Below are 21,381 nucleotides of genomic sequence, written 5' to 3'. Positions count from 1 at the left end.
AATCATAATGTGTATTATTTAGCTATTAGGCTGAATGAATTCAGTAATTTTAAAGACCCCTTTGAAAACTAAACTTTGAATATATATTCTAAATATATATAATTTTAAAATGTTAAAATATAACCAAATTGTAGAAGTTACATCTAATGTTATTCATTAACTTTTATTGGTAAAGATAAGTGGTACTGTAATCTCAGCATTGTTATACTAAAGTTCTCATGGTAGTATATTTGATCTCTAATGTATTGGGACAGAAAATGTTGAGAAACACTTCATAATGTGACTGAGTTTTATTTCCCCTTCCCCCAGCTTTTTTTTTTTTTTTAAATATATTTTTTTATTGATTTTGTACAGAGAGGAAGGGAGAGAGATAGAGAGTTTGAAACATTGATGAGAGAGTCATTGGTCAGCTGCCTCTTGCACACCCCCTACTGGGGACATGCCCATAACCAAGGTACATGCCCTTGACTGGAATCGAACCCGGGACCTTTCAGTCCCCAAGCCGACGCTCTATCCATTGAGCCAAACCGGTTTCGGCCCCAGTTTGTTTTTAAGTCATCATCCAAGGACATATCTCCCTCCCCCCCACCCCCCATTGGTTCTAGAGAGAGGAAAGGAGGGAGAGAAACATCAATGTGTGACAGAAACATCAATCAGTTGCTTCCTGTATGAGCCCCGACCAGGTATTGAACCCAAAACCTGGGTTTGTGCTCTGACAGTGAATTGAATCCATGACCCTTTGATGCACAGGATGATGTTCTACCCACTTAGCAATACCTTCCAGGGCTTTCCTCCCATTTTTAATCCATAGGTATGTTTATGTATATGTACAGTCACTTAGTAGCTTGAGTTTTTGCTGCTGTTTGGTTGGTTGTTTTTTTTTACTATGGAGTCTTTGTTATACATTATTTCTGAAGTCACACATGTCTTTAAATACATCTCCACTCAACTTAGGTTCCAAAAGCATTTGCTGCAAGTCTCTTGGATTACATAGGCTCACAGGCCCAGTACCTCCACACATTCATGGCCATCACACATGCTGCAAAAGTGGAGTCAGAACAACACGGAGACCGCTTGCCAAGAGTGGAAATGGCTTTGGAGGCTCTGAGAAATGTCATAAAATATAACCCAGGTGTGTGACTGTATCCTTCATTAGTTAGATCCTTATAATAACGGGCCTGAAAAACCCAGTTCTCAGTTTTATCAGGGAAAATTACTTGGTTATAATGCTATACCTGACATAACTTTAAGAGGACTTGACCCCATAATATTTTTATCTGTAAGCAGTAGGCTGGAATGATAGGTCAAAGCACCATGGGTATAAGTGTCTCAGTGAGTTGAAAAGGCAGAATCAATTGATAGTGTAAAACTTCATATTGATTACATAAGTTGATATACCAAATGTAAGTGCTTAAATTAGATTTATTAGGTGATGTAATTTTTGTCTCTTCTGGTCCTTAATACAGTGCCATATGCATATGGACACTCATAGTTTTGAAAAACTGAAGTGGTTGGTGTATAAAATTTGTAATAATGAAAATGTGAAATTTTTCATTTTTAAACATCTTTAAGAAGACATTTCCAAATACATCATCACTCTTGCCTGACTCTAAAGGAGACAGATGAATGAAAATCTAAATGCTTCTTCTAATTCTAGCTTTGATAACAAATATAGAATATAAAACTTAATATAAATGTAATTTACATTACCATTAATAATTATCTTCCAGATACTTTTTTGCTCTTTTCAATATATATTATAATACTATTAAAATTCTGACTTTTTGTTTATTGTCAACAAATTAGTCCAATAAAACAACAGTAATGAAATGTTTTTAGAAATTTAGTAATTTTCATGGTATACATTGGGATGTTATTAAAGGCAGTGTTACATACTCTGAGGAAAAACTTTTTTTATTGTTGTAGTTGGCAGTAGAATGGTAGCAGTGGTGTATTAGGTACAAATAATTGCAGTAAAGCAGACTATTGATTTGGAACTTAGAAAAATAGAGGAAGGGCTTGCACAGAAACTGTTTTGATAGCATCTATAAAGTTCATGTATCAGGATCACATGCTCACTTGTAATTTAGAAATGGTTTATGTGTCATTGATGTATTTTTAATAATTGTTACCTGTTAAGTGGTTTACAAGTGAATTTAAAAGCAACTTATAGAATACTTTCAGATCCTTTAAGCTGAGGGATCATAGTGAATTATGGGGTCTCAAAAGATTACAAATGACACTAAATGTTTTACTACTATGTAATAAAAGGAAATACATGCTGAACAAAACCTTAATATTTAATGTTTTTGTTTTATTGACAAGATGGAAGTGAATATGTGGGATTGTGGTTTGAGGTGGGTAGGAATGGAAATAAATTTTACATATTTTCACAAATATCCCTGTAATATGCATATTAGTTGTTTGTTTGTAGTGTAGTCCTCAGGTGGCAGAGTCCTAACTCAGTCTTAATTAAAAGCCAAATGATGTCAACACTTTCCCAAAATATAATTAAGCTGGGGTGAGTAGGGTAGCAGTTCGAAGGTCAAGAGACAAAGAGTATAATTACCACTGTATACCTTTTATTTTTGAGTTCTATTAGATAAATTTCTTGTTTTTTGTTTGAGGCTAAGGGTGGGGATGGAAATGGAAACAAAACGAACATAAGAAACTTAATAGATTAGTCTTGCCTGATACTTACTGTGGCTTAGAGATACTTTATTCACATCATATCACAAATATTGAGAAAAGCTTAACAGACCCATAATTGACAGTAAACAATAGTGTGTATTGGTTTTCTGAATGTTTGAAATTTAGGACATCTCTTAGGAAAAAATAACATATTATTTTTTTTCCTTAGGCTCTGAAAGTGAATGCATTGGGCACTTTAAATTAATATTTTCTCTTCTTCGAGTCCATGGAGCTGGTCAAGTGCAGCAATTGGCTTTGGAGGTAAAAAAATGTACTAAAGTATGTTGCCTTTCCTGCCACTTACTATGTATGGTGGGAACCTTGGTTAATCACCATCTGAAGCTGAATGGAAGTTTACATGTTTATTGTGTCGTTTTTTATTTTTCATTTTGTCTTCAAGTCGAGTGTGGATGTGTTTTTTAAAGTTTGAATTAATTTACTCATTTTGAAGATCAAATGTTATGCATTCATAACATTTTCAGGATCATACTCAGCTGCCATTGTCTATTTTGCATTGAAATACATTATATATTGTCATGTAGTGTGGGTTTAAAAGTTGACTTTACTCGGATGTTTGGAATTAAGAAAAAGTGTCAGGGTTTCTCTGATATTTCTGTGACTCCACAGAGAGACATTTGAGATCAGGGTACTCTGCTGGCTACACACTAGGTTTGTGTTCCAGAGAAAGGACAAACACCAAATTTAGCCCTGCAGTAATGAGTTTATGATTGGGTTAAAAAAAAAAAAAAGTTAGTTAAGCTTATTAACAAGCATGTTCTTTTCTTTTGATTTTAATCGTTTAAAAATACATATTTTTATTGATTTCAGAGAGGAAGGGAGAGGGAGAGAAAGATAGAAACATTTATCAGCTGCTTCCTGCGTGCCCTCCAGTAGGGATCGAGCCCAAACCTGGGCATGTGACTCTTCATTCTGCAGGCTGATGCTCTCTCCACTGAGCCAAACCAGCTAGGCAACAAGCATGTTCTTTTAATTGAAATGCATGCTTCTGAACTTAATTCCTTAAAGTACCCTGTAACATTTTAAATAAACATTTAAATCTATGATACGTTGCATTGAGGTACTGACCACATGGTTCAAGTTAAGTGACATTCATCTTTAGATGTCTACCATAAAAGTTAGGCTTGAGAAGTCATCCTCTTCGAAAGAAAAATATGCCCCATTTCTCTAGAATGTAGAGTTAGTCTGTTGTGCTGGCCCCGAAAGACATTTATTTTCTCCTTCTAAAAGCAAAGTCCCAGTGGGGAGGATTATCATCTTCCTACCCCAAGTCTGCAGCTGGAAAACAGTGCACTCCCCAAAGTTACAGAGCGTGTAGGATTGAAGGTTTCTTACAAGCCTCAAGATTATGAATTGGTGCTAAAATATTTGTTAGGTCATTATACTTAATTCTTACCTCTAAATTAGTAGGAAGCTAATGTACAAAATATGGATATGAGCATTAGCATTTTCTTTCTCAAAAGAGCAAATAATAAAGCCAATCTTTAAAATTAAACTATTCTCTAAATATTAAAGATTCTGTCCTCCAAACATTTTTCTCACTTTTGTGAAGCCTTATATTTATTTAGGTCTTGCTAACTTGAGTTAATTTGATTTAGGTCAGAAATTATTTCCAGAAATCTTAATATCCTGTTGATTAATTTACAGGTTGTAAATATAGTGACATCGAACCAAGATTGTGTCACCAATATTGCTGAATCAATGGTTTTGTCCAATTTATTGGCTCTTCTACATTCATTACCATCAAGTACGTATATTCACAAGTGGTATTTTAGAAACCATAGCACAGCCAACCCATGGAGGGGCGCAGTTACACAAATGATGTAAAGCCTCTAACGTGGCTTTGTCCATATTTAGTTTCAGAAGATTTTAAGTGATATGTTAGATTTGTCTTCCTAGTTATGGTTTTCCACTAAATTATTAAAATTATTTCATATTTCCCATATCAGAGATTGAAAGTTGGATGTGAGAGAGTTCCAAGTAAAGGAAATTAACAGGTTTGCTAAGTATAAGCAACCCATGAGCAATTGAGGATTGGCTAATATTCCATGGTTTATTTACAAGCATAATTGGTCTTGGATGATAGAAAAAAGTGCTTAAGATAAAAATTACCCTGTATTCAGCCTGGAATTGAATTCTTCATTATTTGTTCTTTACTGATTTAATGCTGATAGATGCTGTTGCCAACAAAATGAGATCAATTTTTTAAAAAATACACCAAGCTGATTTTTTTAAATATAACACCTACTAATTAGTATTGTTCTCCTGCATAGTAACATAGCTCACTCCAGATAATCAGCCTTTGTTGTTTTAGTCTTAGCCTAATAGGAAACAGCTTCCATCCTCTTTGCCAACTGTTAACTTCTTTGGTCACTTGTCTGTCATTGGCTATAGAAGAGTCAAGTCCAGTAGCCCTATATAATTCTATGACAAGGAGTGGGAGGTGCACAGATGCACAGACTGTCCAGAAGGATGCTGTTAAGTCTTAGATTGAAATAGTGTCTTGCAACTGCTGCTTTCTGCTCATTTCTCTGAGATAATAGTACCCAGTGAAAATCTTAGATACCTGATCAGAGGGTCCTCAGGTGTCGGGATGTGAGAAAATTTTGTTTATGCTGGTAGGAAGACAAGCATATTAGTTATGAATATGCACTTTGGAGTCAGATTGACCTCTATACAAAATCGAGCTATGCCACTTACTGAATGTGAAACCATTGACTGGTTAAACTCAGCCTTAGCTTTCTCATTCATAATACGCCATGATAATGTCTGTCTCGCTGGTTATTGTGAAGATCTAAGTGTAATAACCTATTAGAGCACCTGGTTCTGTGCCTGGCACAGAATTGATACCCAGTAAATATAAGCTTATTGCTGATGCATTCCTTGAAACATCTTTTCGTCTGCAGGTCGCCAGCTTGTTCTGGAAACTCTGTATGCTTTGACATCAAGTACAAAAATAATTAAAGAAGCAATGGCAAAAGGTAATGTATGGAGTGCTTTCTCATCCAGTAATGTTCAATAATGATGACACTTTGTATAGTTTATAAACTATAAGAATGTTTTAGAAGGCTTATGGTTTTAAAAAATATCAATTGCATTGAGTTAAAATAAGATTGAAAATGAATTCTGAAAATTTTATATTTTTATGTGTAGTAAAAATACTAATTCTTTTTTTCTTTCATAGGAGCTTTGATTTATTTACTAGATATGTTCTGCAATTCAACACATCCACAGGTTCGAGCCCAAACAGCGGAACTTTTTGCTAAAATGACAGCAGATAAACTAATAGGTCCAAAGGTGAGCACAGAATAAGTTCTTAGGAAGAAATTAATTATTAAAGCTCTGTCACTTTGATATTGATTTCATAAAGTTTACCAAAATCCAAGAAGGTTAGGGTAAGGAAATGATAATGTGAAGCCTGGAAGATTGTCATAACTGAAATTTGTACTTATTATGCCTCACATTAATTTTCAGTTTGTGTGGATGTGTGTGTTTTTTTAAAATTTCTTTTAAAATCCTTTATGGAAAAAGTCACAGTATAATATAAAACATGGTATAGCAAAATAAATGCATTAAAAATACTTGTAGGGCACAAAGCATGAGAAAATTTTATTTTTGAGGGTGGGGGAGCATGGAGTAGAGTTGCGGGGGATAAACCTACCAAGGGTGTTCTGGGCAGAAGGAATGGCTTGTGCAGGGCATGGTCCCGAAAGGAAGAGTGTCATCTGGGAACTTTGTACACCAGGGAAACTGAATTTCTTAGTTTCTTAAATTTGAGGCAGAGCATGGAAATGAAACTAGATAGGTAAATAGGAGCAGGTCATAATGAGGCTTGTTAAAGTTACCTTTGCATAAACAGAGATTTACTTGTTGACCCAGTTTGATTTTTGGATAATAGTTTGGCTCATATCAGCTATAACACAAATTATAGCAATAGTCTATCTTAGCGAGATATAAAACAAGTGAAATATTAAGATGTTTCCAAAAGTTTTTTTTGTTTTTCTCAAACCTCCTCATATAGGTTCGACTTACATTAATGAAATTTCTGCCAAGCGTTTTCATGGATGCCATGAGAGACAGCCCTGAAGCTGCTGTCCATATTTTTGAAGGAACTCATGAAAATCCAGAGTTAATTTGGAATGATAGTTCCAGAGATAAAGTGTCCACAACAGTTAGAGAAATGATGCTAGAGTAAGTAGGATATGGATCATACCTTTGGCCTTGAGGTGAAATCACCAGAAAGGGCATATGTCTTCTCCATTGTCAGCTCTCTGAAACTTACTCTAAAGGCTAATGAAAGTATATCCTATGACTGAAGTTTAACATCCCCATTTTTCCCCCCAAGGCACTTTAAAAATCAGCGAGACAACCCGGATGTAAACTGGAAGGTAAATATACTTTCATTCAGAGAAAGGAATTTTGCATTTTTTGTTGTTATATTTTAAAATCTCTGCTGAGTTTAATGCCATCCTCTTAGATCCTTGGTCATTAAAATAGTGTTGGGAGGGACAGGCCAGTTAAGGCCAGCTACTTCCTCTGGCAAATAAGATTTTAAACCTAAAACTAGGAATTCTCATTTTTAAAGTAAGTAGCTAATCAAACCACCTTTTCTGAATTTTATTAAGAGATAATAAAACTTACAAGATTATGATTTGATTTACTTTAAAAATGAGATTATATTAATATAATTTGATTATATTAATGACTAAGAACTACTTAATTTCATAATGATGTCTTTAATAGTTTGGATATATTGAGTAATGTACAACTAATGATGACCAAGGACTTGACTCTGCTTCTTTCTCTATTTCAAGTTGCCTGAAGATTTTACTGTGGTGTTTGGAGAAGCAGAGGGTGAACTTGCTGTTGGAGGAGTTTTCTTGAGAATCTTTATTGCACAACCAGCTTGGGTTCTAAGAAAACCTAGAGAATTTCTTATTGCACTACTAGAAAAATTAACTGAGCTCCTGGAGAAGAACAATCCTCATGTAAGCTTCAATCATCAAATAGTTTGCCAAATACACTGAGTGTTTCTGGTACAGCACGCTCCTCTCTGACTGTGCATTAAGAATTAACTGCCTCTTTCAATATAGCAGCCACATTTAAATTCAAACAGGCCCTTCTTTTTTTTTCAGCATGTTCTAAAGTGAAAGTCATTGGTAAAATGGTTATTTTTGAACCACAGTTATAGGTGTCTATACTGAGAAGATGCTCTTTCTGACCATTGGAGAAGCTGGGAAAGAAGGTTTCTGCCATCCCATTACCAGTGACTATATAATTTTAAGGAGAAACCTAACTGTTCAGTGTAGAAACTTAAATGGAAATGCTCTGCTAGGCCATTTTCTTTACTCAGCTTTGCATATATGGCAGGAATGACCTATTAATAGTTACAGAAATTGACAGAGTAGTAACTGCATGGGTGAACTCTGCCTTTGAGAAAGTAGCCTTGGTCTTGGTTTGGTGAATTAGAAATCTTGATAATATGTAAGGTTCTGTTATTTGTAAAGATTGAAAGATAATTGAGGCACATACATAATTGTTAGAAGCTGTTATTAGAGAGGGGTTAAGAGCCTGAGTTGTCTTGTTAGATGGTCCTGAACTCCAGTTCGAGTTCTATTACTGACTAAGCTCTGTGACCTCGAGTAATATCTCATGATGGCTTCAGTTGCCTCATTTTTTTGGGAATCACAGCACCATCATGAAGGCTGAGGTTTTAATGGGTTTTGATAAATATGTGGTGCAGTTTGCATAATGCCTGGCATGTATTGAGTACTTAGAAATTATTAACTAAGCAAAACTTGTATTAGTATAGAAATATTTACATATGTCTATTTCCAGAGTCGTTTTCTCTTTACTGGGATTGTTATTACATATAGCTTGTTTAAATAATGAAATCTTCAAAATAGAAACTTGGAAAGGTAAAAAGCATACTACAATTTTCTCCTATGTCACTTTTCTTTTTGGCACATCCCAATTTCCATGTTTACTTATGATGTGTGTGTGTGTGTGTGTGTGTGTGTGTGCGCGTGTACACATATATATATATGTATATTTATATTTGCATATAACGTTATGTTAATATGTCTTCACAATCCATTTTGCACAATAGAAAGTGCATTATGGCATCCTGATATGTTAAATAGTAAGATTTTTTTGTAGAGCTGGGGAAAACACTTCATTATTCTTCATTTTTCTAAAACTGATCTGATACATTTCTATAACATTATCTAAAATTTTCTAGTACTACCTTACTCCTGCAATAGCAATGAGATGTGACCTTGCTCAGTGAAAGACTGCTGAGATTAAGATATCACTCTTTAAAAATTTTTTTTTAATATGTAAAAAATATATATATATATATAACTCAAAAATAAAAATAAAAATAAAAAAAATTTTTTTAATTGATTTCAGAGAGGCAGGAAGAGGGAGAGGGGAATAGAAACATCAATGATGATAAATAATCATTGATTTGGCTGCCTCCTGCACATCCTGCTCTGGGGACTGAACCTGCAAACCAGGCATATGCCCTGACCGGGAATCGAACCGTGACCTTCTGGTTCATTGGTTGATGCTCAACCACTGAATCACTCCAGCCAGGCAATACCGCTTTTTTTTTTTTTTTTTTAATGATTTTTTTTAGAGATAAGAAGGGAGAGAGGTATAGAGGTAGAAACATCTGTGAGAAACATCAATCGGGTGCTTCCTGTTTGCCTTCTACTGGGCATGTGCCCTGGCAGGGAATCAAACTAGTGACCTCTCAGTTCTTGGTTCTATGCTCAATTACTGAGCCACACTAGCCGGAAGCTATGACATCCTTCAAGTCTTTTGAATTCATGCCTTTTATCAAGATGGGGAAATTTGTTCTTAGAAGATTTGTGACTCAGTTTTCAAGTATTAGTACATAGAATTTGTGGATCCCTAGTTTTGAACATCAAATAATTGTGAAGGATGTTTAGAACTGTGCCAATATTTTATAGTTTGTTTATTTTATACATTCCAGGGAGAAACTCTGGAAACTTTGACAATGGCTACAGTATGTCTCTTCAATGCACAGCCTCAGCTAGCTGATCAAGTTCCACCATTGGGCCATCTTCCTAAAGTTATCCAGGCGATGAATCACAGGAACAATGCCATTCCTAAGAGTGCCATTCGGGTTATCCATGCCCTGTCTGAAAATGAGGTATTGAAGAATCCATTTAGTAGATTATAATTCTAGAATTTATGCTTCCTCTTCCTAATGTCCAGTGTGGTATGAATCCCTTTCCTATTGTGTGTCTTTCTGCATCTGAGCTACATGATACTGTAGTAGTTCTTAAGCCGGTTTAATGATATTATTAATAGAAGACTGAATTTGATTAAGTTCATTAGTAAGGTTGAACTGAATGTAGATTTTTCATGTCTTTTATTTTTATGGGATCTATTGTGCTGAATAAAGTGTTGTAACAATCTCTTTTTGGGCACTTAGTTGTGTGTTCGAGCCATGGCATCTTTAGAAACCATTGGTCCACTGATGAATGGAATGAAAAAGCGACCAGATGTTGTTGGTCTAGCCTGTGAAGCAATTAATCGAATGTTTCAGAAGGAGCAGAGTGAATTAGTAGCACAAGTAAGTGACTTCCAGATTCAGCACTGTTTTATGAAAGCAAACATACCAGACAAAAGTTTTTACTTCACAGCACACCTTGGTGTTTCTGATTGAGGTTTGGCAGAAGAGTTAACTTGTGGGTTGTACATGTATGATTTTATACACACACACATACACAGGCACAACTATATATGTACACAGACAAGGTGGAGCAGCTGCCAAACATCTTACCAATGTTTAAATTTAAAGTTTTGGTTATCTACCTAATCATTTATCCTTAGCTAGTTTTGTAAAATTTGCTGTATCTTTTTTGGAAAATTTTGTTTATTCATTACTTTGTTTCTGAAGTCATATTTAAGAAACAAGCCATGGTTTTGCCCTTTTCTTATTTTAAAAATATATTTTATTGATTTTTTACAGAGAGGAAGAGAGAGGGATAGAAAGTCAGAAACATCTATGAGAGAGAAATATCGATCAGTTGCCTCTTGCACACTCCCTACTGGGAATGTGCCTGCAACCAAAGGTACATGCCCTTGATTGGAATTGAACCCAGAACCTTTCAGTCCGCAGGCTGATGCTCTATCCACTGAGCCAAACTGGTTTCGGCAAGGTTTTGTCCTTTTCAAATAAAATATATTTAACCTACCTAATGAAAATAAGACTTGTTGGGTATTAATGTAGACAGACACTGAAGGAACAAAAAACATACAAGAAATTAAAAAGCATTATGACAGTGATCTTCCTAAAATATAACTTTTAATATAACTGGGTCACAACCTTTTAACAGTTTCTCTATCTGCCAGGTGACCCAAGTGACATCTGACATCCTTAGCCTGAACACACAGACCTACATCTTTTTTATGTGTCTTCTTATTCTCCCAATCCCCCTTTCCCCTCAAATTTCCTCTTCCTCATTTAGACAAGTTAGAGGTCCTGGGTTCATCTCAATTATAATTGGCCTGGAGGGTTTGTTCTGGAAAGAACATGAGTTAGTTCTACCACTTGATGACTCTGTGACCTCAGGCATGACACTTAACCTCACAACGCTCAGATTACGAATCTGTAAAATAAAGTTAAGACTGCCTCACAGGCTTGTTATAAAAATATTGGTAAAAAGGTATATTCACTAATGTTAATTACTTCCACCTCTAACCTTTGAGTTTTGGAGCAGGCATCGAAAAGTTTGTGAAACAGTGTTATTTAGCTTTTATTAGGCTGATAGGAACTGTATGATGAATGCAAAGGTTGATATTTTGAGAAAAACATATTAAGATACTTCAAATATTGTTGCCTGTCAATGTGATGTCAGTAGAGGAGGCAGCCCAGTGCAGGACTGAAAGCTCCGGCTTTGCCTTTGAACATCGAGCTCTAGATTCAGTCACTGCTGGCTCTGTGACTATCAGCGTGTTTCACCCTCTGTGCACTGACTTTTTTTCCCATCAGTAATAATGTGCTTATGTCATGGGAAGATTAAATAAAATAATCAATGTGTATTTAGAATAGTTGATGGTCTGGGTTAAACTCTTACTGAATAAGAATGCCATTATCATTAAATACTTAAAAAGTCTTCACCTGGCATTAAGATAATGCAGGGATGGCCCAGGGGGTGAAATTATTTCTTCAGTGAATGGTTTACATTTTTGCAGCATATACATATACTTAATGTTATATTGTCTTCTAGGCCCTGAAAGCAGATTTGGTCCCGTACCTCTTGAAATTACTTGAAGGCATTGGCCTCGAAAATCTGGACAGTCCAGCAGCCACTAAGGCTCAGATTGTTAAAGCCCTCAAGGCCATGACTCGAAGCCTGCAGCATGGAGAACAGGTGAGCGCACAGGGTGACTGATCTGCCAGTTTCAGCAAGGCCTTCTCAAAGCCCAGGCTCTTGGCTCAGGTGCCACGCACAGGGGTGGTTCTCTTGGCTATTACAAGCTGATCACAAGACCGAGGATGGACTCGCAGGGCTCTCCTCTAGCCAGTGAGAAAACACAAACCAGACACTCCTGCAGTCACCCAGGAAGATTTTTTTTCTATGTAGTAACAGCATGTTGTCCATTTCAGGAAGAAAAATGTGATGAAATTCTTCAGCAGTGAAGAATAATGAGTATTTAGTATTGATGAAGTTTAACTTTCACTTCTAGGAGTTATTGTTGGATAGTGATAATCACATTTATGAAACATCCCATAATGCCATATAAAAGATACAGAGCATCAATTTAGTTTCATCTTCTTTCTTTATTAGCACATATAAAGAGTTGGTTTTATTTTTGTTGTTGTTACATAGATATACTTCATGCATATGCTGATTTCAAGCCCATTCAGTAATTTAATTTTCCTCTTTGGTTTCATTGGTTAAGTTGCTTCTGAGGAGTTCCTCATTCAGTGTTATTGCATAGCCCTGTCTACTAATTCTCTCTCTCTTTCTCTTTCTCTCTCTCTCTCTCTCTTTGAAGTTGAGGTAAAATTTAGGTAACATGAAATTAATCATTTTAAAGTGAACAATTAATTGGTGTGTAGTGATTCCCATTAAGTAGTGACTCCCCATTTCTCCTTCCCACCAGCCTCTGGGAGCCCCACTCTGTTTTCTATGAATTCTGTTTCAGTTATTTCATGTAAGTGAAATCTGTGTGATCTTTGGTGTCTGGCTCCTATCACTTATATGTTCTTGAGGTTTATCCATGTTGTAACGTGTATCAGTGCTTTCCTTTTTCAGGCTAAGTAATCATCCATTGTGTATATATGCCATAATTTGTTTATCTGTTCATTTATTTGATGGACATTTGGGTTGTTTTTACCTACCAATACTTTTTATAGGTTTATTTTTTTATTTTATTTTTTTTAAAGATATTTTATTGATTTTTTTTTTTTTTTTTACAGAGAGGAGGGGCAAGGGATAGAGAGTTAGAAACATTGATGAGAGAGAGAAACATCATTGATCAGCTGTCTCCTGCACATCCCATGTGCCAGCAACCAAGGTACATGCCCTTGACCGGAATCGAACCCTGGACCTCGCAGTCCGCAGGCCGACGCTCTATCCACTGAGCTAAACTGGTTTCGGCCTTTTATAGGTTTAAATTGACTTGGAGCTTTCCTTTAAGGAACCTATTCACTCTTTGTGTGTTCCAACTAAAGAAACATTTTTATGCCATATTCCATTCTATCAGTGTCATCATTTGAACAATTTAAAATGATATTAAAAGGGAAAGAAAAAGGAACCTATTCACTGTGTGTTCCAACTAAAGAAACATTTTTATGCCGTTGTCCATTCTATCAGTGTCATCATTTGAACAATTTAAAGTAATATTAAAGGAGAGAGAACATGTGTTGCTGCAGTCATTAACTATAAGTTTATGTAAAGAATTTGGGATGAGGAACAGGCTTGCCTGTGGGTGCTCTGAATGCCAAGTACAGCCACTCCTGTATGCCATATGCAGGCAGTTCTCTTCCCCTGTCCTGTCTCAGGACTCCTGTTGATGAAATTAGCAGAGTAACCCTGACATCACCTTCCACTTCCAAGGGGAGGAGAGAAGTAGGATAGTTTCCAAAGTAGGAGCTCCTCCACCACCTTCACAACCAATCACTTGCACTATTGCTTCTTTCCAAGGTGGAAAGGGAATTTCTTGGACTCACATGGCCCCATGTGCAGCCCTACTTTATGCTTATCATGACATTATCTGGTGCTGTCTCTCCTGCTAGACTGTAAGCATTTCAAAGACAGGCTGTCTTTCTCATGCAACATGCTCAGTAAATTCTTGATATGGACATTGATATGAAAAGATAATCTTCAAATTGGAATATCCTAAACTTTTTTTAAAAAAAATCTGTCACACAGAAAGAAATATATCTTATATCAGTAGACATTTACACACATGTTGTTTATACTTATACTAGAGGCCCAGTGCATGGATTCATGCACTGGTGGGGCACCTCGACCTGGCCTGCACCCTCTCGCAATCTGGTACTCCTCAGGGGATGTCAGACTGCTGGTTTTGGCCTGATCCCTGCAGACCAGGCTGAGGGACCCCATTGGTACAAGAATGCATGCATTGGGTCTCTGGTATGCATATAAGATCTTTGGTTAATCTCTTCCCTCCCTCCCCTCTGAGATTCATCAGTTTGTTCCATGTTTTTATGCCTGTGCGTTGAGCATCTCCCTCATGTTGGTCAGTGCCCATCATAGCTACTGGTTGAATGGTTGAATGAGCAACCACTTAGGCTTTTATATATATAGATGTGTGTGTGTGTGTGTGTGTGTGTGTGTAAACACACGTCACAGAACAGTATTTATCCATTTACGTGTGATACTCAGATGCTTTCTATATGAACCTATTTTATTTTCTGAAATGTGTGGATCACAATCCTCTTAATTGATTTCATAACCATCTAATAGGTCACAACCTGCAATTTGAAAGACTCCTATGAGTTTTAGCTGTAAATTTTAGCTTGAGTTTGCAGCATCTTCTCCCCATGTCCCTTTCTCAGTAGTCTTTTATGAGCCTATACCACACTGTCAGATAGTTGTTACTATAACAAGAAAATCTCTCTGCCAAATTACATGCAGATCAGTAGTTTGTAGGTTCAAATAATAGAGTCCAAGAGGGAAGGCTGACTTGGATCTTCTTTGTGTCTGGTTTAATGAGATGTACCTGGTATGGAGTTTGAGGGATGCTAGGTTTTAGTCCATCTTTGATTTTACTTCAGCTGGCCTTTGTCCTTTTGTCTTGGAAGTTTACTTTTCTCTTTAGTTCTGTCTTTCAATATCCAGCCCTTACTTCATTTATATTGAAAGAGTTTCCTTTCCTTCCCTAGGTAAATGAAATCCTGTCTCGTTCTTCAGTCTGGAGTGCCTTCAAAGATCAGAAACATGATTTATTTATTTCTGACACCCAAACAGCAGGATACCTCACAGGTAAATCCCACCTAATTGGTTACCCTAAGACATATGCAGAAGCCACTTGGACCTTCCTTTTGCCCTGACTAGATCATAAATAGCATTTGGAAGCTTTCTAAACTCAACCTATGCTGGAGGTGCTGTGGGAACGCAATGACCTCAGGTTTCAGCTCTGGACAGCATGTGACCTGCTGTGTGCTAACTGGATCATAGACTCTGCTCAATTTTAATCAAAGTAATTAATGGTGTCATAGGTTATATTTGGAGCATGGCTATTTTAAAATGTTTATATTTAACACTAGAGGCCCAGTGTATGAAATTTGTGCACAAGTAAGGTCCCTAGGCCTGGCCAGTGATCAGGGCTGATCAGGGCCTTCCAGCTGCCAGCCAAACCCTCCCTTCCCCAGCTGCCAGCTGCTGGCCAGGGCCTAGCCAGGGCCTTCCTTTGTTCCACACTCTCCCCTGCTGAACATAGTGAGCAAGCAATCTCCTAGTCGAACTCCCATGGGGATAATTTGCATGTTAGGCTTTTATAGATTATAAATTTTGGAGAAATATCTAATCAGAACTAACAGAAACATGGTATCATCCTTCCATTTCTGTCAAAGTAAGTTGAGGTTTCTTATATGTACACTTATATGTGAAGTATTTTTCTTCTACATTTCTAGTGATTCATCTGTACTTTTAATAAATATTTTTGAATAGTCCTCTTGGAGGAGGAAATAGCTGGGTACCGTGAAGGGAAGGATGTTTACTGCTTAGGGATCAAAAGGAAATGCAGCCAAAACTGGTTTGGCTCAGTGGATAGAGCGTCAGCCTGCGGACTGAAAGGTCCCAGGTTCGATTCCGGTCAAGGGCACGTACCTTGGTTGCGGGCACATCCCCAATGTGAGGTGTGCAAGAGGCAGCTGATCAGTGTTTCTCATCGATGTTTCTAACTCTCTTATCTCTCTCAATTCCTCTCTGTAAAAATCAATAAAATATATATATTTTTAAAAATGGTAATGCAGTTTAGAATCTCAGGACATTTGTCCATTTGACATACTAATTGCAAAATAATTTTACAATACTCATTTTCATATTGGCTTTTGTTTAAAAAGAAACTCCCAGCATTGTATTGCTATGTGCTGAAAATGAAATAAAGTCTCTGGTATAAAAGGTTTTAGTTGAAATTAACCTTAAGAATATGAGGTGGTTCTTGCTGTCTGCCCAAAGTTGTGGTTTACTCTTGAACAATGTGGGTTTGAACTGTGCAGGCCCAGTTATACGTGGATTGTTTACAGTTAACCCTGGAAGCTCAAATGACCATGTTGTTCAAGGGTCAATGTCAAGGTTGGGATCTGTGATTGAGGAGGGCCAAGTATAGGTGTACTTGGAATTTCAACCGTGAGGAAAGTCAGTACTCCTAACCCCTCACTTCTCAAGGTTCAACAGTATATTTTAAAAATGTCACCACTGCCGAAACCGGTTTGGCTCAGTGGATAGAGCGTCGGCTTGGGGACTGAAGGATCCCGGGTTCGATTCCGGTCAAGGGCATGTACCTTGGTTGCGGGCATATCCCCAGTAGGGGGTGTGCAGGAGGCAGCTGATCGATGACTCTCTCTCATCGATGTTTCTGACTCTCTATCTCTCTCCCTTCCTCTCTGTACAAAATCAATAAAATATATTAAAAAAAAATGTCACCACTGAATCCTCTAATCAAAGATGATGTGGGTAAATTAAGAGAAAAAGATTATCTAGTGTTTCTCACATCAGTGTAATTGTTTTAATCATCCTTTTTGCTAGTATAGAAGATTATACATCATAAAGACTGAATCTTGAGAATTCAGAAATGAGGACTTGGGAGGATGTTTTGCTTGGTTTTGATTTTAGACTCGGTTGTGATACAACCACTCCCCCACTCTCCCCATTGTGACCACTTTAATATTAATCCACTAGAATTCTTAAGCAGAGCCTACAATTTGTAAACGAGGTGCTTTGGCTGCAGGTGGTGTTTGCACATTGAGGAACAGAGTGCCACAGGTTTCCCTTCGACTTTTCCATCCCCGTCCTCTGCTTTCCATGGAGAGAAGTCCCTGGACTATGGTCGTGCTCTGCTCCACATCTCTTCTAAATTGGGGATAGAGCCATAGCTTCTAGTTAGGAACATCAAAAACTTTACCTCTCTAGACTCTTTTCCCTAAAGTTTACAGAGTCATTTTTTTTGTGGCATTGTAGTCATTACTTTGTATATGGGATGCTTTGATTGGAAAATCTGCCTTATTCTAGCTAAGTGTAAACTTATTTAAAATTGGGCCTAAAAGTAGTAAGGTTTGGATTGTAAGCTTCCTTGCAGGGAGGCCTCTTTTTAGTCTTTCTGTTCTCCATTCTAGTTCACATTCATTGATTTGACTGGATGTGATAAAAGACTGCAAATGGTCTTTGCTACTGACACAGAAGAGCTAGGAGTTTATCTTTAGAGACCTAGACTTCCTTTAGAAACCATTTTGGTCCTCACCCTCATACAAATCCCCTAGCATGTGTAGAAAAGATCAGGGAGTAAGGATTCCTATCTGTGCCTTTCCTTTGACTTGATCCCAGGGTGACTTCTGAAATGAGGTGTGAGCAGCAGCTTGAGTTGCAGGGTGTGAAGGGAGGGTTAGGGATGAAGAAAGGCTGCTGTTTACAAACTTTAAGTTGTTAGGCTGCTTGAGGGGCAGCAAGTTATACCCAGATCCAGTCTAACCTCAGCCTGGAAAGGCCTCGTGTCACTGTGACCATGCTGATAGCCACTGCTGCAGCCTGTGGGCATGTCAGCACGTAAGAGCTGGAATTGGACAGGAAAAAACTTTACTGGTGCATATTTATTTAATTAGAGACAAGTGGGACAGTTAACTTAGCTTCCTAAGGTCATTAAAGGGACAGAGGATACAGTTATTGGGCCTCTCCTCAAACCAGTCTATTAGTACTTTGCACAGTAGGTTTTTATTATCTTTTGCTTTTTTTTTTTCCCCACTCCTGTCCAAGCCAGGATGTTGGCAATGTTAGCAAGTATGAGCGTTGTCAGGAGGGACCCCTGAGGTCAGTGTCAGTTCATTGAAGGGCAGTGCTGCTGCGGCCAAGCCTCCTTTTTCTGTTTTCCCTGCTGAGAAGCCCGTGTTTGTTGTCACTAAAGCTCATGAACCTTCCACTGCTCCGTCATGGGCAGTTCCCTTTTGGGGTGCTCTTTAAGTCTCCATCTTTTTTCATTCTTTTCAGTCTGACAGTCTTGCACACTGTTGCCATCTGCTGAGTTTCTGGCAACCCCTCCTCTTTCCTCCTGCCTTTTGCTGGAGAGCACTCTGCCTGTCCCATGCTTGTGGCCAGACTAACGCCTAGCCCCTGGACACCAGACACGTCCTCACGGAGGCTGGGGTGTGAGCGTCTCAGACTTCGTTTACAGAATATTTTGCAATTACGTAGTCTGTCTTCCTAATGAGGCAGTGTCCCATGTGTTTGCCCTGTGCCTCAGCCCACAGGTTGAGGACCACAGCCTTAGTCCACTCTCTGTACGTACGTACCATTCATGATTTGGTCTCGTGATCCACTTGTTTGATGGGAACCATGTTGAGCCCACAATCAGAAGTGCTCAGGAATTGTACCCATCCGGAATGTGGGGGGTTTTATTCCTAAGGGTGCATCTTTGGTGAGATCCGTTTGCTAGTTTCCTGGTAATCTCACTGCTGCCTGAGGTTCCAGAGCGATAGGGTGATGGGCCGTGGTGGGCAGTGTGAGGTCTTTCTCTTGAGCAGGCCGTGGGAGGCCCCTGTCCTGGTTGGCGGAAGGCAGGGGCTGGTAGGCAGGTTCGCTGGACCTTAAAAGGGAAAATCCTTTTTCTGAGATTTCTGAGTTGAAGGTTTTGAGGGCTTAGGTACCTGCGTGGCATGCCACAGTTCCCCCAGGCTGTTTCTGTGGCGCAGTAGCCACATGCAAGACCTGGTGCCGGCTCAGCGGCACAAGCGGTGCAAAGCTTGTAAGGATGAAAAACAAGGTGGTCTGAACTGGGCCCCTTTTCCTGCATCTGTCCCTGTTATGCTTAGTCCCCATCAAACTGCTCTGCTGTTTACACTTCCTCACAACTTCCCTTGCTGCTTATATTTCTTTTTTCCCCTCAGGTGTCTCTCCTTCCCTTCTAACTGGCAGCAGCCCCCTTCACCTCAGGAGCGGACTTTAGATCCGCTCTGCCAGGCAGCTTGCTAACTTCTGTGTAGCTCTCTGACGCAGGTAGAGAACCATTTTGCTAAATGCATGCTACTTCCACTGCCTTTCTGCTCCTAACGCTTCAATGTTCTCTAGCTGTTTGCTTTTTTCCTATAATTTCCGCTATAAGTATTGCTTGCCGTATTTTCCGGCGTATAAGACGACTGTGTTCTAGTAAAAAGCCTGCTCAGATTGGCCAGAGGCAGAGAGGCGGTCTATTAAAAAAAAAGAACTGGTGTTGCCTGGGAAGTGGGTAGTCTTATACAGCGAATATAGGCCTAAACCTATGTTTTAACTTTAAAATTAGGGGTCGTCTTATACGCCGGAAAATAAGTAGTTTTCGTTTTATGCTACAGTGGGTCTTGTAAGTGAAGTACTCTGTGCAGTTTGTGCAGAGTCAGGTGTGATTAAATGTCTGCCATGTTTTAGAGAAAGTAGAGGGCCTCTAGCCATTCCGTGCTTCCAGGACACATCCTGATGAAGGCTGGCAGGGGAGCATTTTCATGCAGTGGAGACACTGAGAGTCCAGGCAGACCATGAACTAAACTCATGAGACTTTTCCCGGAGCACTCTTGTTTTGACTCATACATGTCCTGAGCCTGCCTTTCCTTTCTGAGACCTTGGTGGAGCAACCCTTGTTCATTTGGTGTTACTTGTTATAACAGCTTTTTTTTTTCTTTTTCTTTTTTTTCACCAAATGAAAATAGGTTAACTTGATGGATAGAGTGTTTTGTTTTGTTGGGAATTTCATCAAGTGTGAGTTTTGGATGGACTGAGTTTCTTTCCTGTTTGTCACACTCCCCCTTTTTTTAATATTTGACATAGCCATCCTTCAGTGCCCAGGATTTTTTTTGAAAAACAACTTCCCAGATGTGAGGAGGGAAATTTTTCCATATTCCCACAGCAGTGTTACTGTCCAGCAGAAATTTGGAATCATTTTTAACCTTGTCACATAGTAAAGACAGCAGCATTTTTATGGTTTATGTAGCTATTTGTTAAGGCCTAGTGGTATCTTTAGATAATTCTCTTAGGTCATCAGCTTCTTGTGATGGGGTTCTACCTTTTTGTAAAGGTCCCAGTTTTCATGTGACTGTGCTCTCTAGAAGGTGTGTGTTTTCCTTTCTCTCTTGCAGGACCTGGAGTTGCTGGCTACCTTACCGCAGGCACATCCTCGTCAGTCATGTCTAACCTGCCGCCTCCCGTAGACCATGAGGCAGGCGACCTTGGCTATCAGACTTGAAATCTTCGTGAGAGACATTACACTGAAAGGCCAGTCGGTGCCCAGTCCACATTCCTCCAGCTGATACGTTGAAGCAAACTCTTACTGCCTTCCTCCTGATTTCATGACAGTGTTATTCCTTTTTCTATGAATATATTTTTATTTAGGAAAAGTCAGTGATTCCAGTTGTATCACACTATAAGAAAGCACTCTGTGGATCAATTCTTGTGGGTACCCAAGAATTTCTTTCTTGATGTATGTAAGCACATTTGCTCCTTTATATCTGTTTACAAGACTGTGAATCAAAAAGACAAAACCTTCCTAGTTTTTATAATGTGTTTTTTTGTTTTTGTTAATTAGTGTGACTGTTAGGTTGAACTACAGTCTACAGAAATTGGGCTAAGTCACTCGTTCCTGGAAAAGGGCATTTTCCTCTCCTGAATCGAGTCCACCTGGCTGGCCTCCTCTCATGGTCGAACACTATTAGGGCTTGTCCCTGCATCTGTTCTCTGGTCCCCTCCCGAGGCTCACAGTCCACATCGTATGTACAACTGGCTCCAAATTGAATGAGAAAGGAGCTTGAGCAAAAAATTCAAGAACAGATGTCAAGATGTTCGGTAGGAGATTAGTGTAATTGTGAAATGTTCTATACATTATCAAATATATAAAACTTTCTATATTGAATGTACATTATACAGATCATTCATATGTGTACATAAAATTTTAAAATAAAGGGAATTGACTGCTTTGTTAATGAGA

General features: G+C 38.3%; 1 protein-coding gene across 11 annotated transcripts in view; it reads left to right on the top strand.

The window, feature by feature from the left end:
* Positions 1 to 21,381, top strand: part of DNAJC13 (DnaJ heat shock protein family (Hsp40) member C13) — a 103,439-nt gene extending 82,058 nt beyond the window's left edge. For 10 of the 11 annotated variants that reach the window (XM_045579290.1, XM_036431453.2, XM_036431452.2 and 7 more), the window contains 13 exons: positions 955 to 1,132; positions 2,861 to 2,952; positions 4,357 to 4,456; positions 5,616 to 5,690; positions 5,894 to 6,006; positions 6,731 to 6,900; positions 7,055 to 7,097; positions 7,524 to 7,697; positions 9,710 to 9,889; positions 10,175 to 10,315; positions 11,976 to 12,119; positions 15,104 to 15,203; positions 20,537 to 21,381. In XM_045579290.1, the coding sequence (XP_045435246.1) occupies positions 955 to 1,132; positions 2,861 to 2,952; positions 4,357 to 4,456; positions 5,616 to 5,690; positions 5,894 to 6,006; positions 6,731 to 6,900; positions 7,055 to 7,097; positions 7,524 to 7,697; positions 9,710 to 9,889; positions 10,175 to 10,315; positions 11,976 to 12,119; positions 15,104 to 15,203; positions 20,537 to 20,643 (1,617 nt within the window). In that variant the 3' untranslated portion in view covers positions 20,644 to 21,381. Of the gene's footprint in view, positions 1 to 954; positions 1,133 to 2,860; positions 2,953 to 4,356; positions 4,457 to 5,615; positions 5,691 to 5,893; positions 6,007 to 6,730; positions 6,901 to 7,054; positions 7,098 to 7,523; positions 7,698 to 9,709; positions 9,890 to 10,174; positions 10,316 to 11,975; positions 12,120 to 15,103; positions 15,204 to 19,318; positions 19,428 to 20,536 lie in introns of all 11 variants that reach the window. The other variant, XR_004986853.2, reaches the window with a different exon arrangement.

This window comes from Pipistrellus kuhlii, unplaced genomic scaffold (genome assembly GCF_014108245.1).
Source record: "Pipistrellus kuhlii isolate mPipKuh1 unplaced genomic scaffold, mPipKuh1.p scaffold_m20_p_11, whole genome shotgun sequence".
NCBI lineage: Eukaryota > Metazoa > Chordata > Mammalia > Chiroptera > Vespertilionidae > Pipistrellus > Pipistrellus kuhlii.
This window is presented reverse-complemented; position numbering and strand designations above follow the sequence as displayed.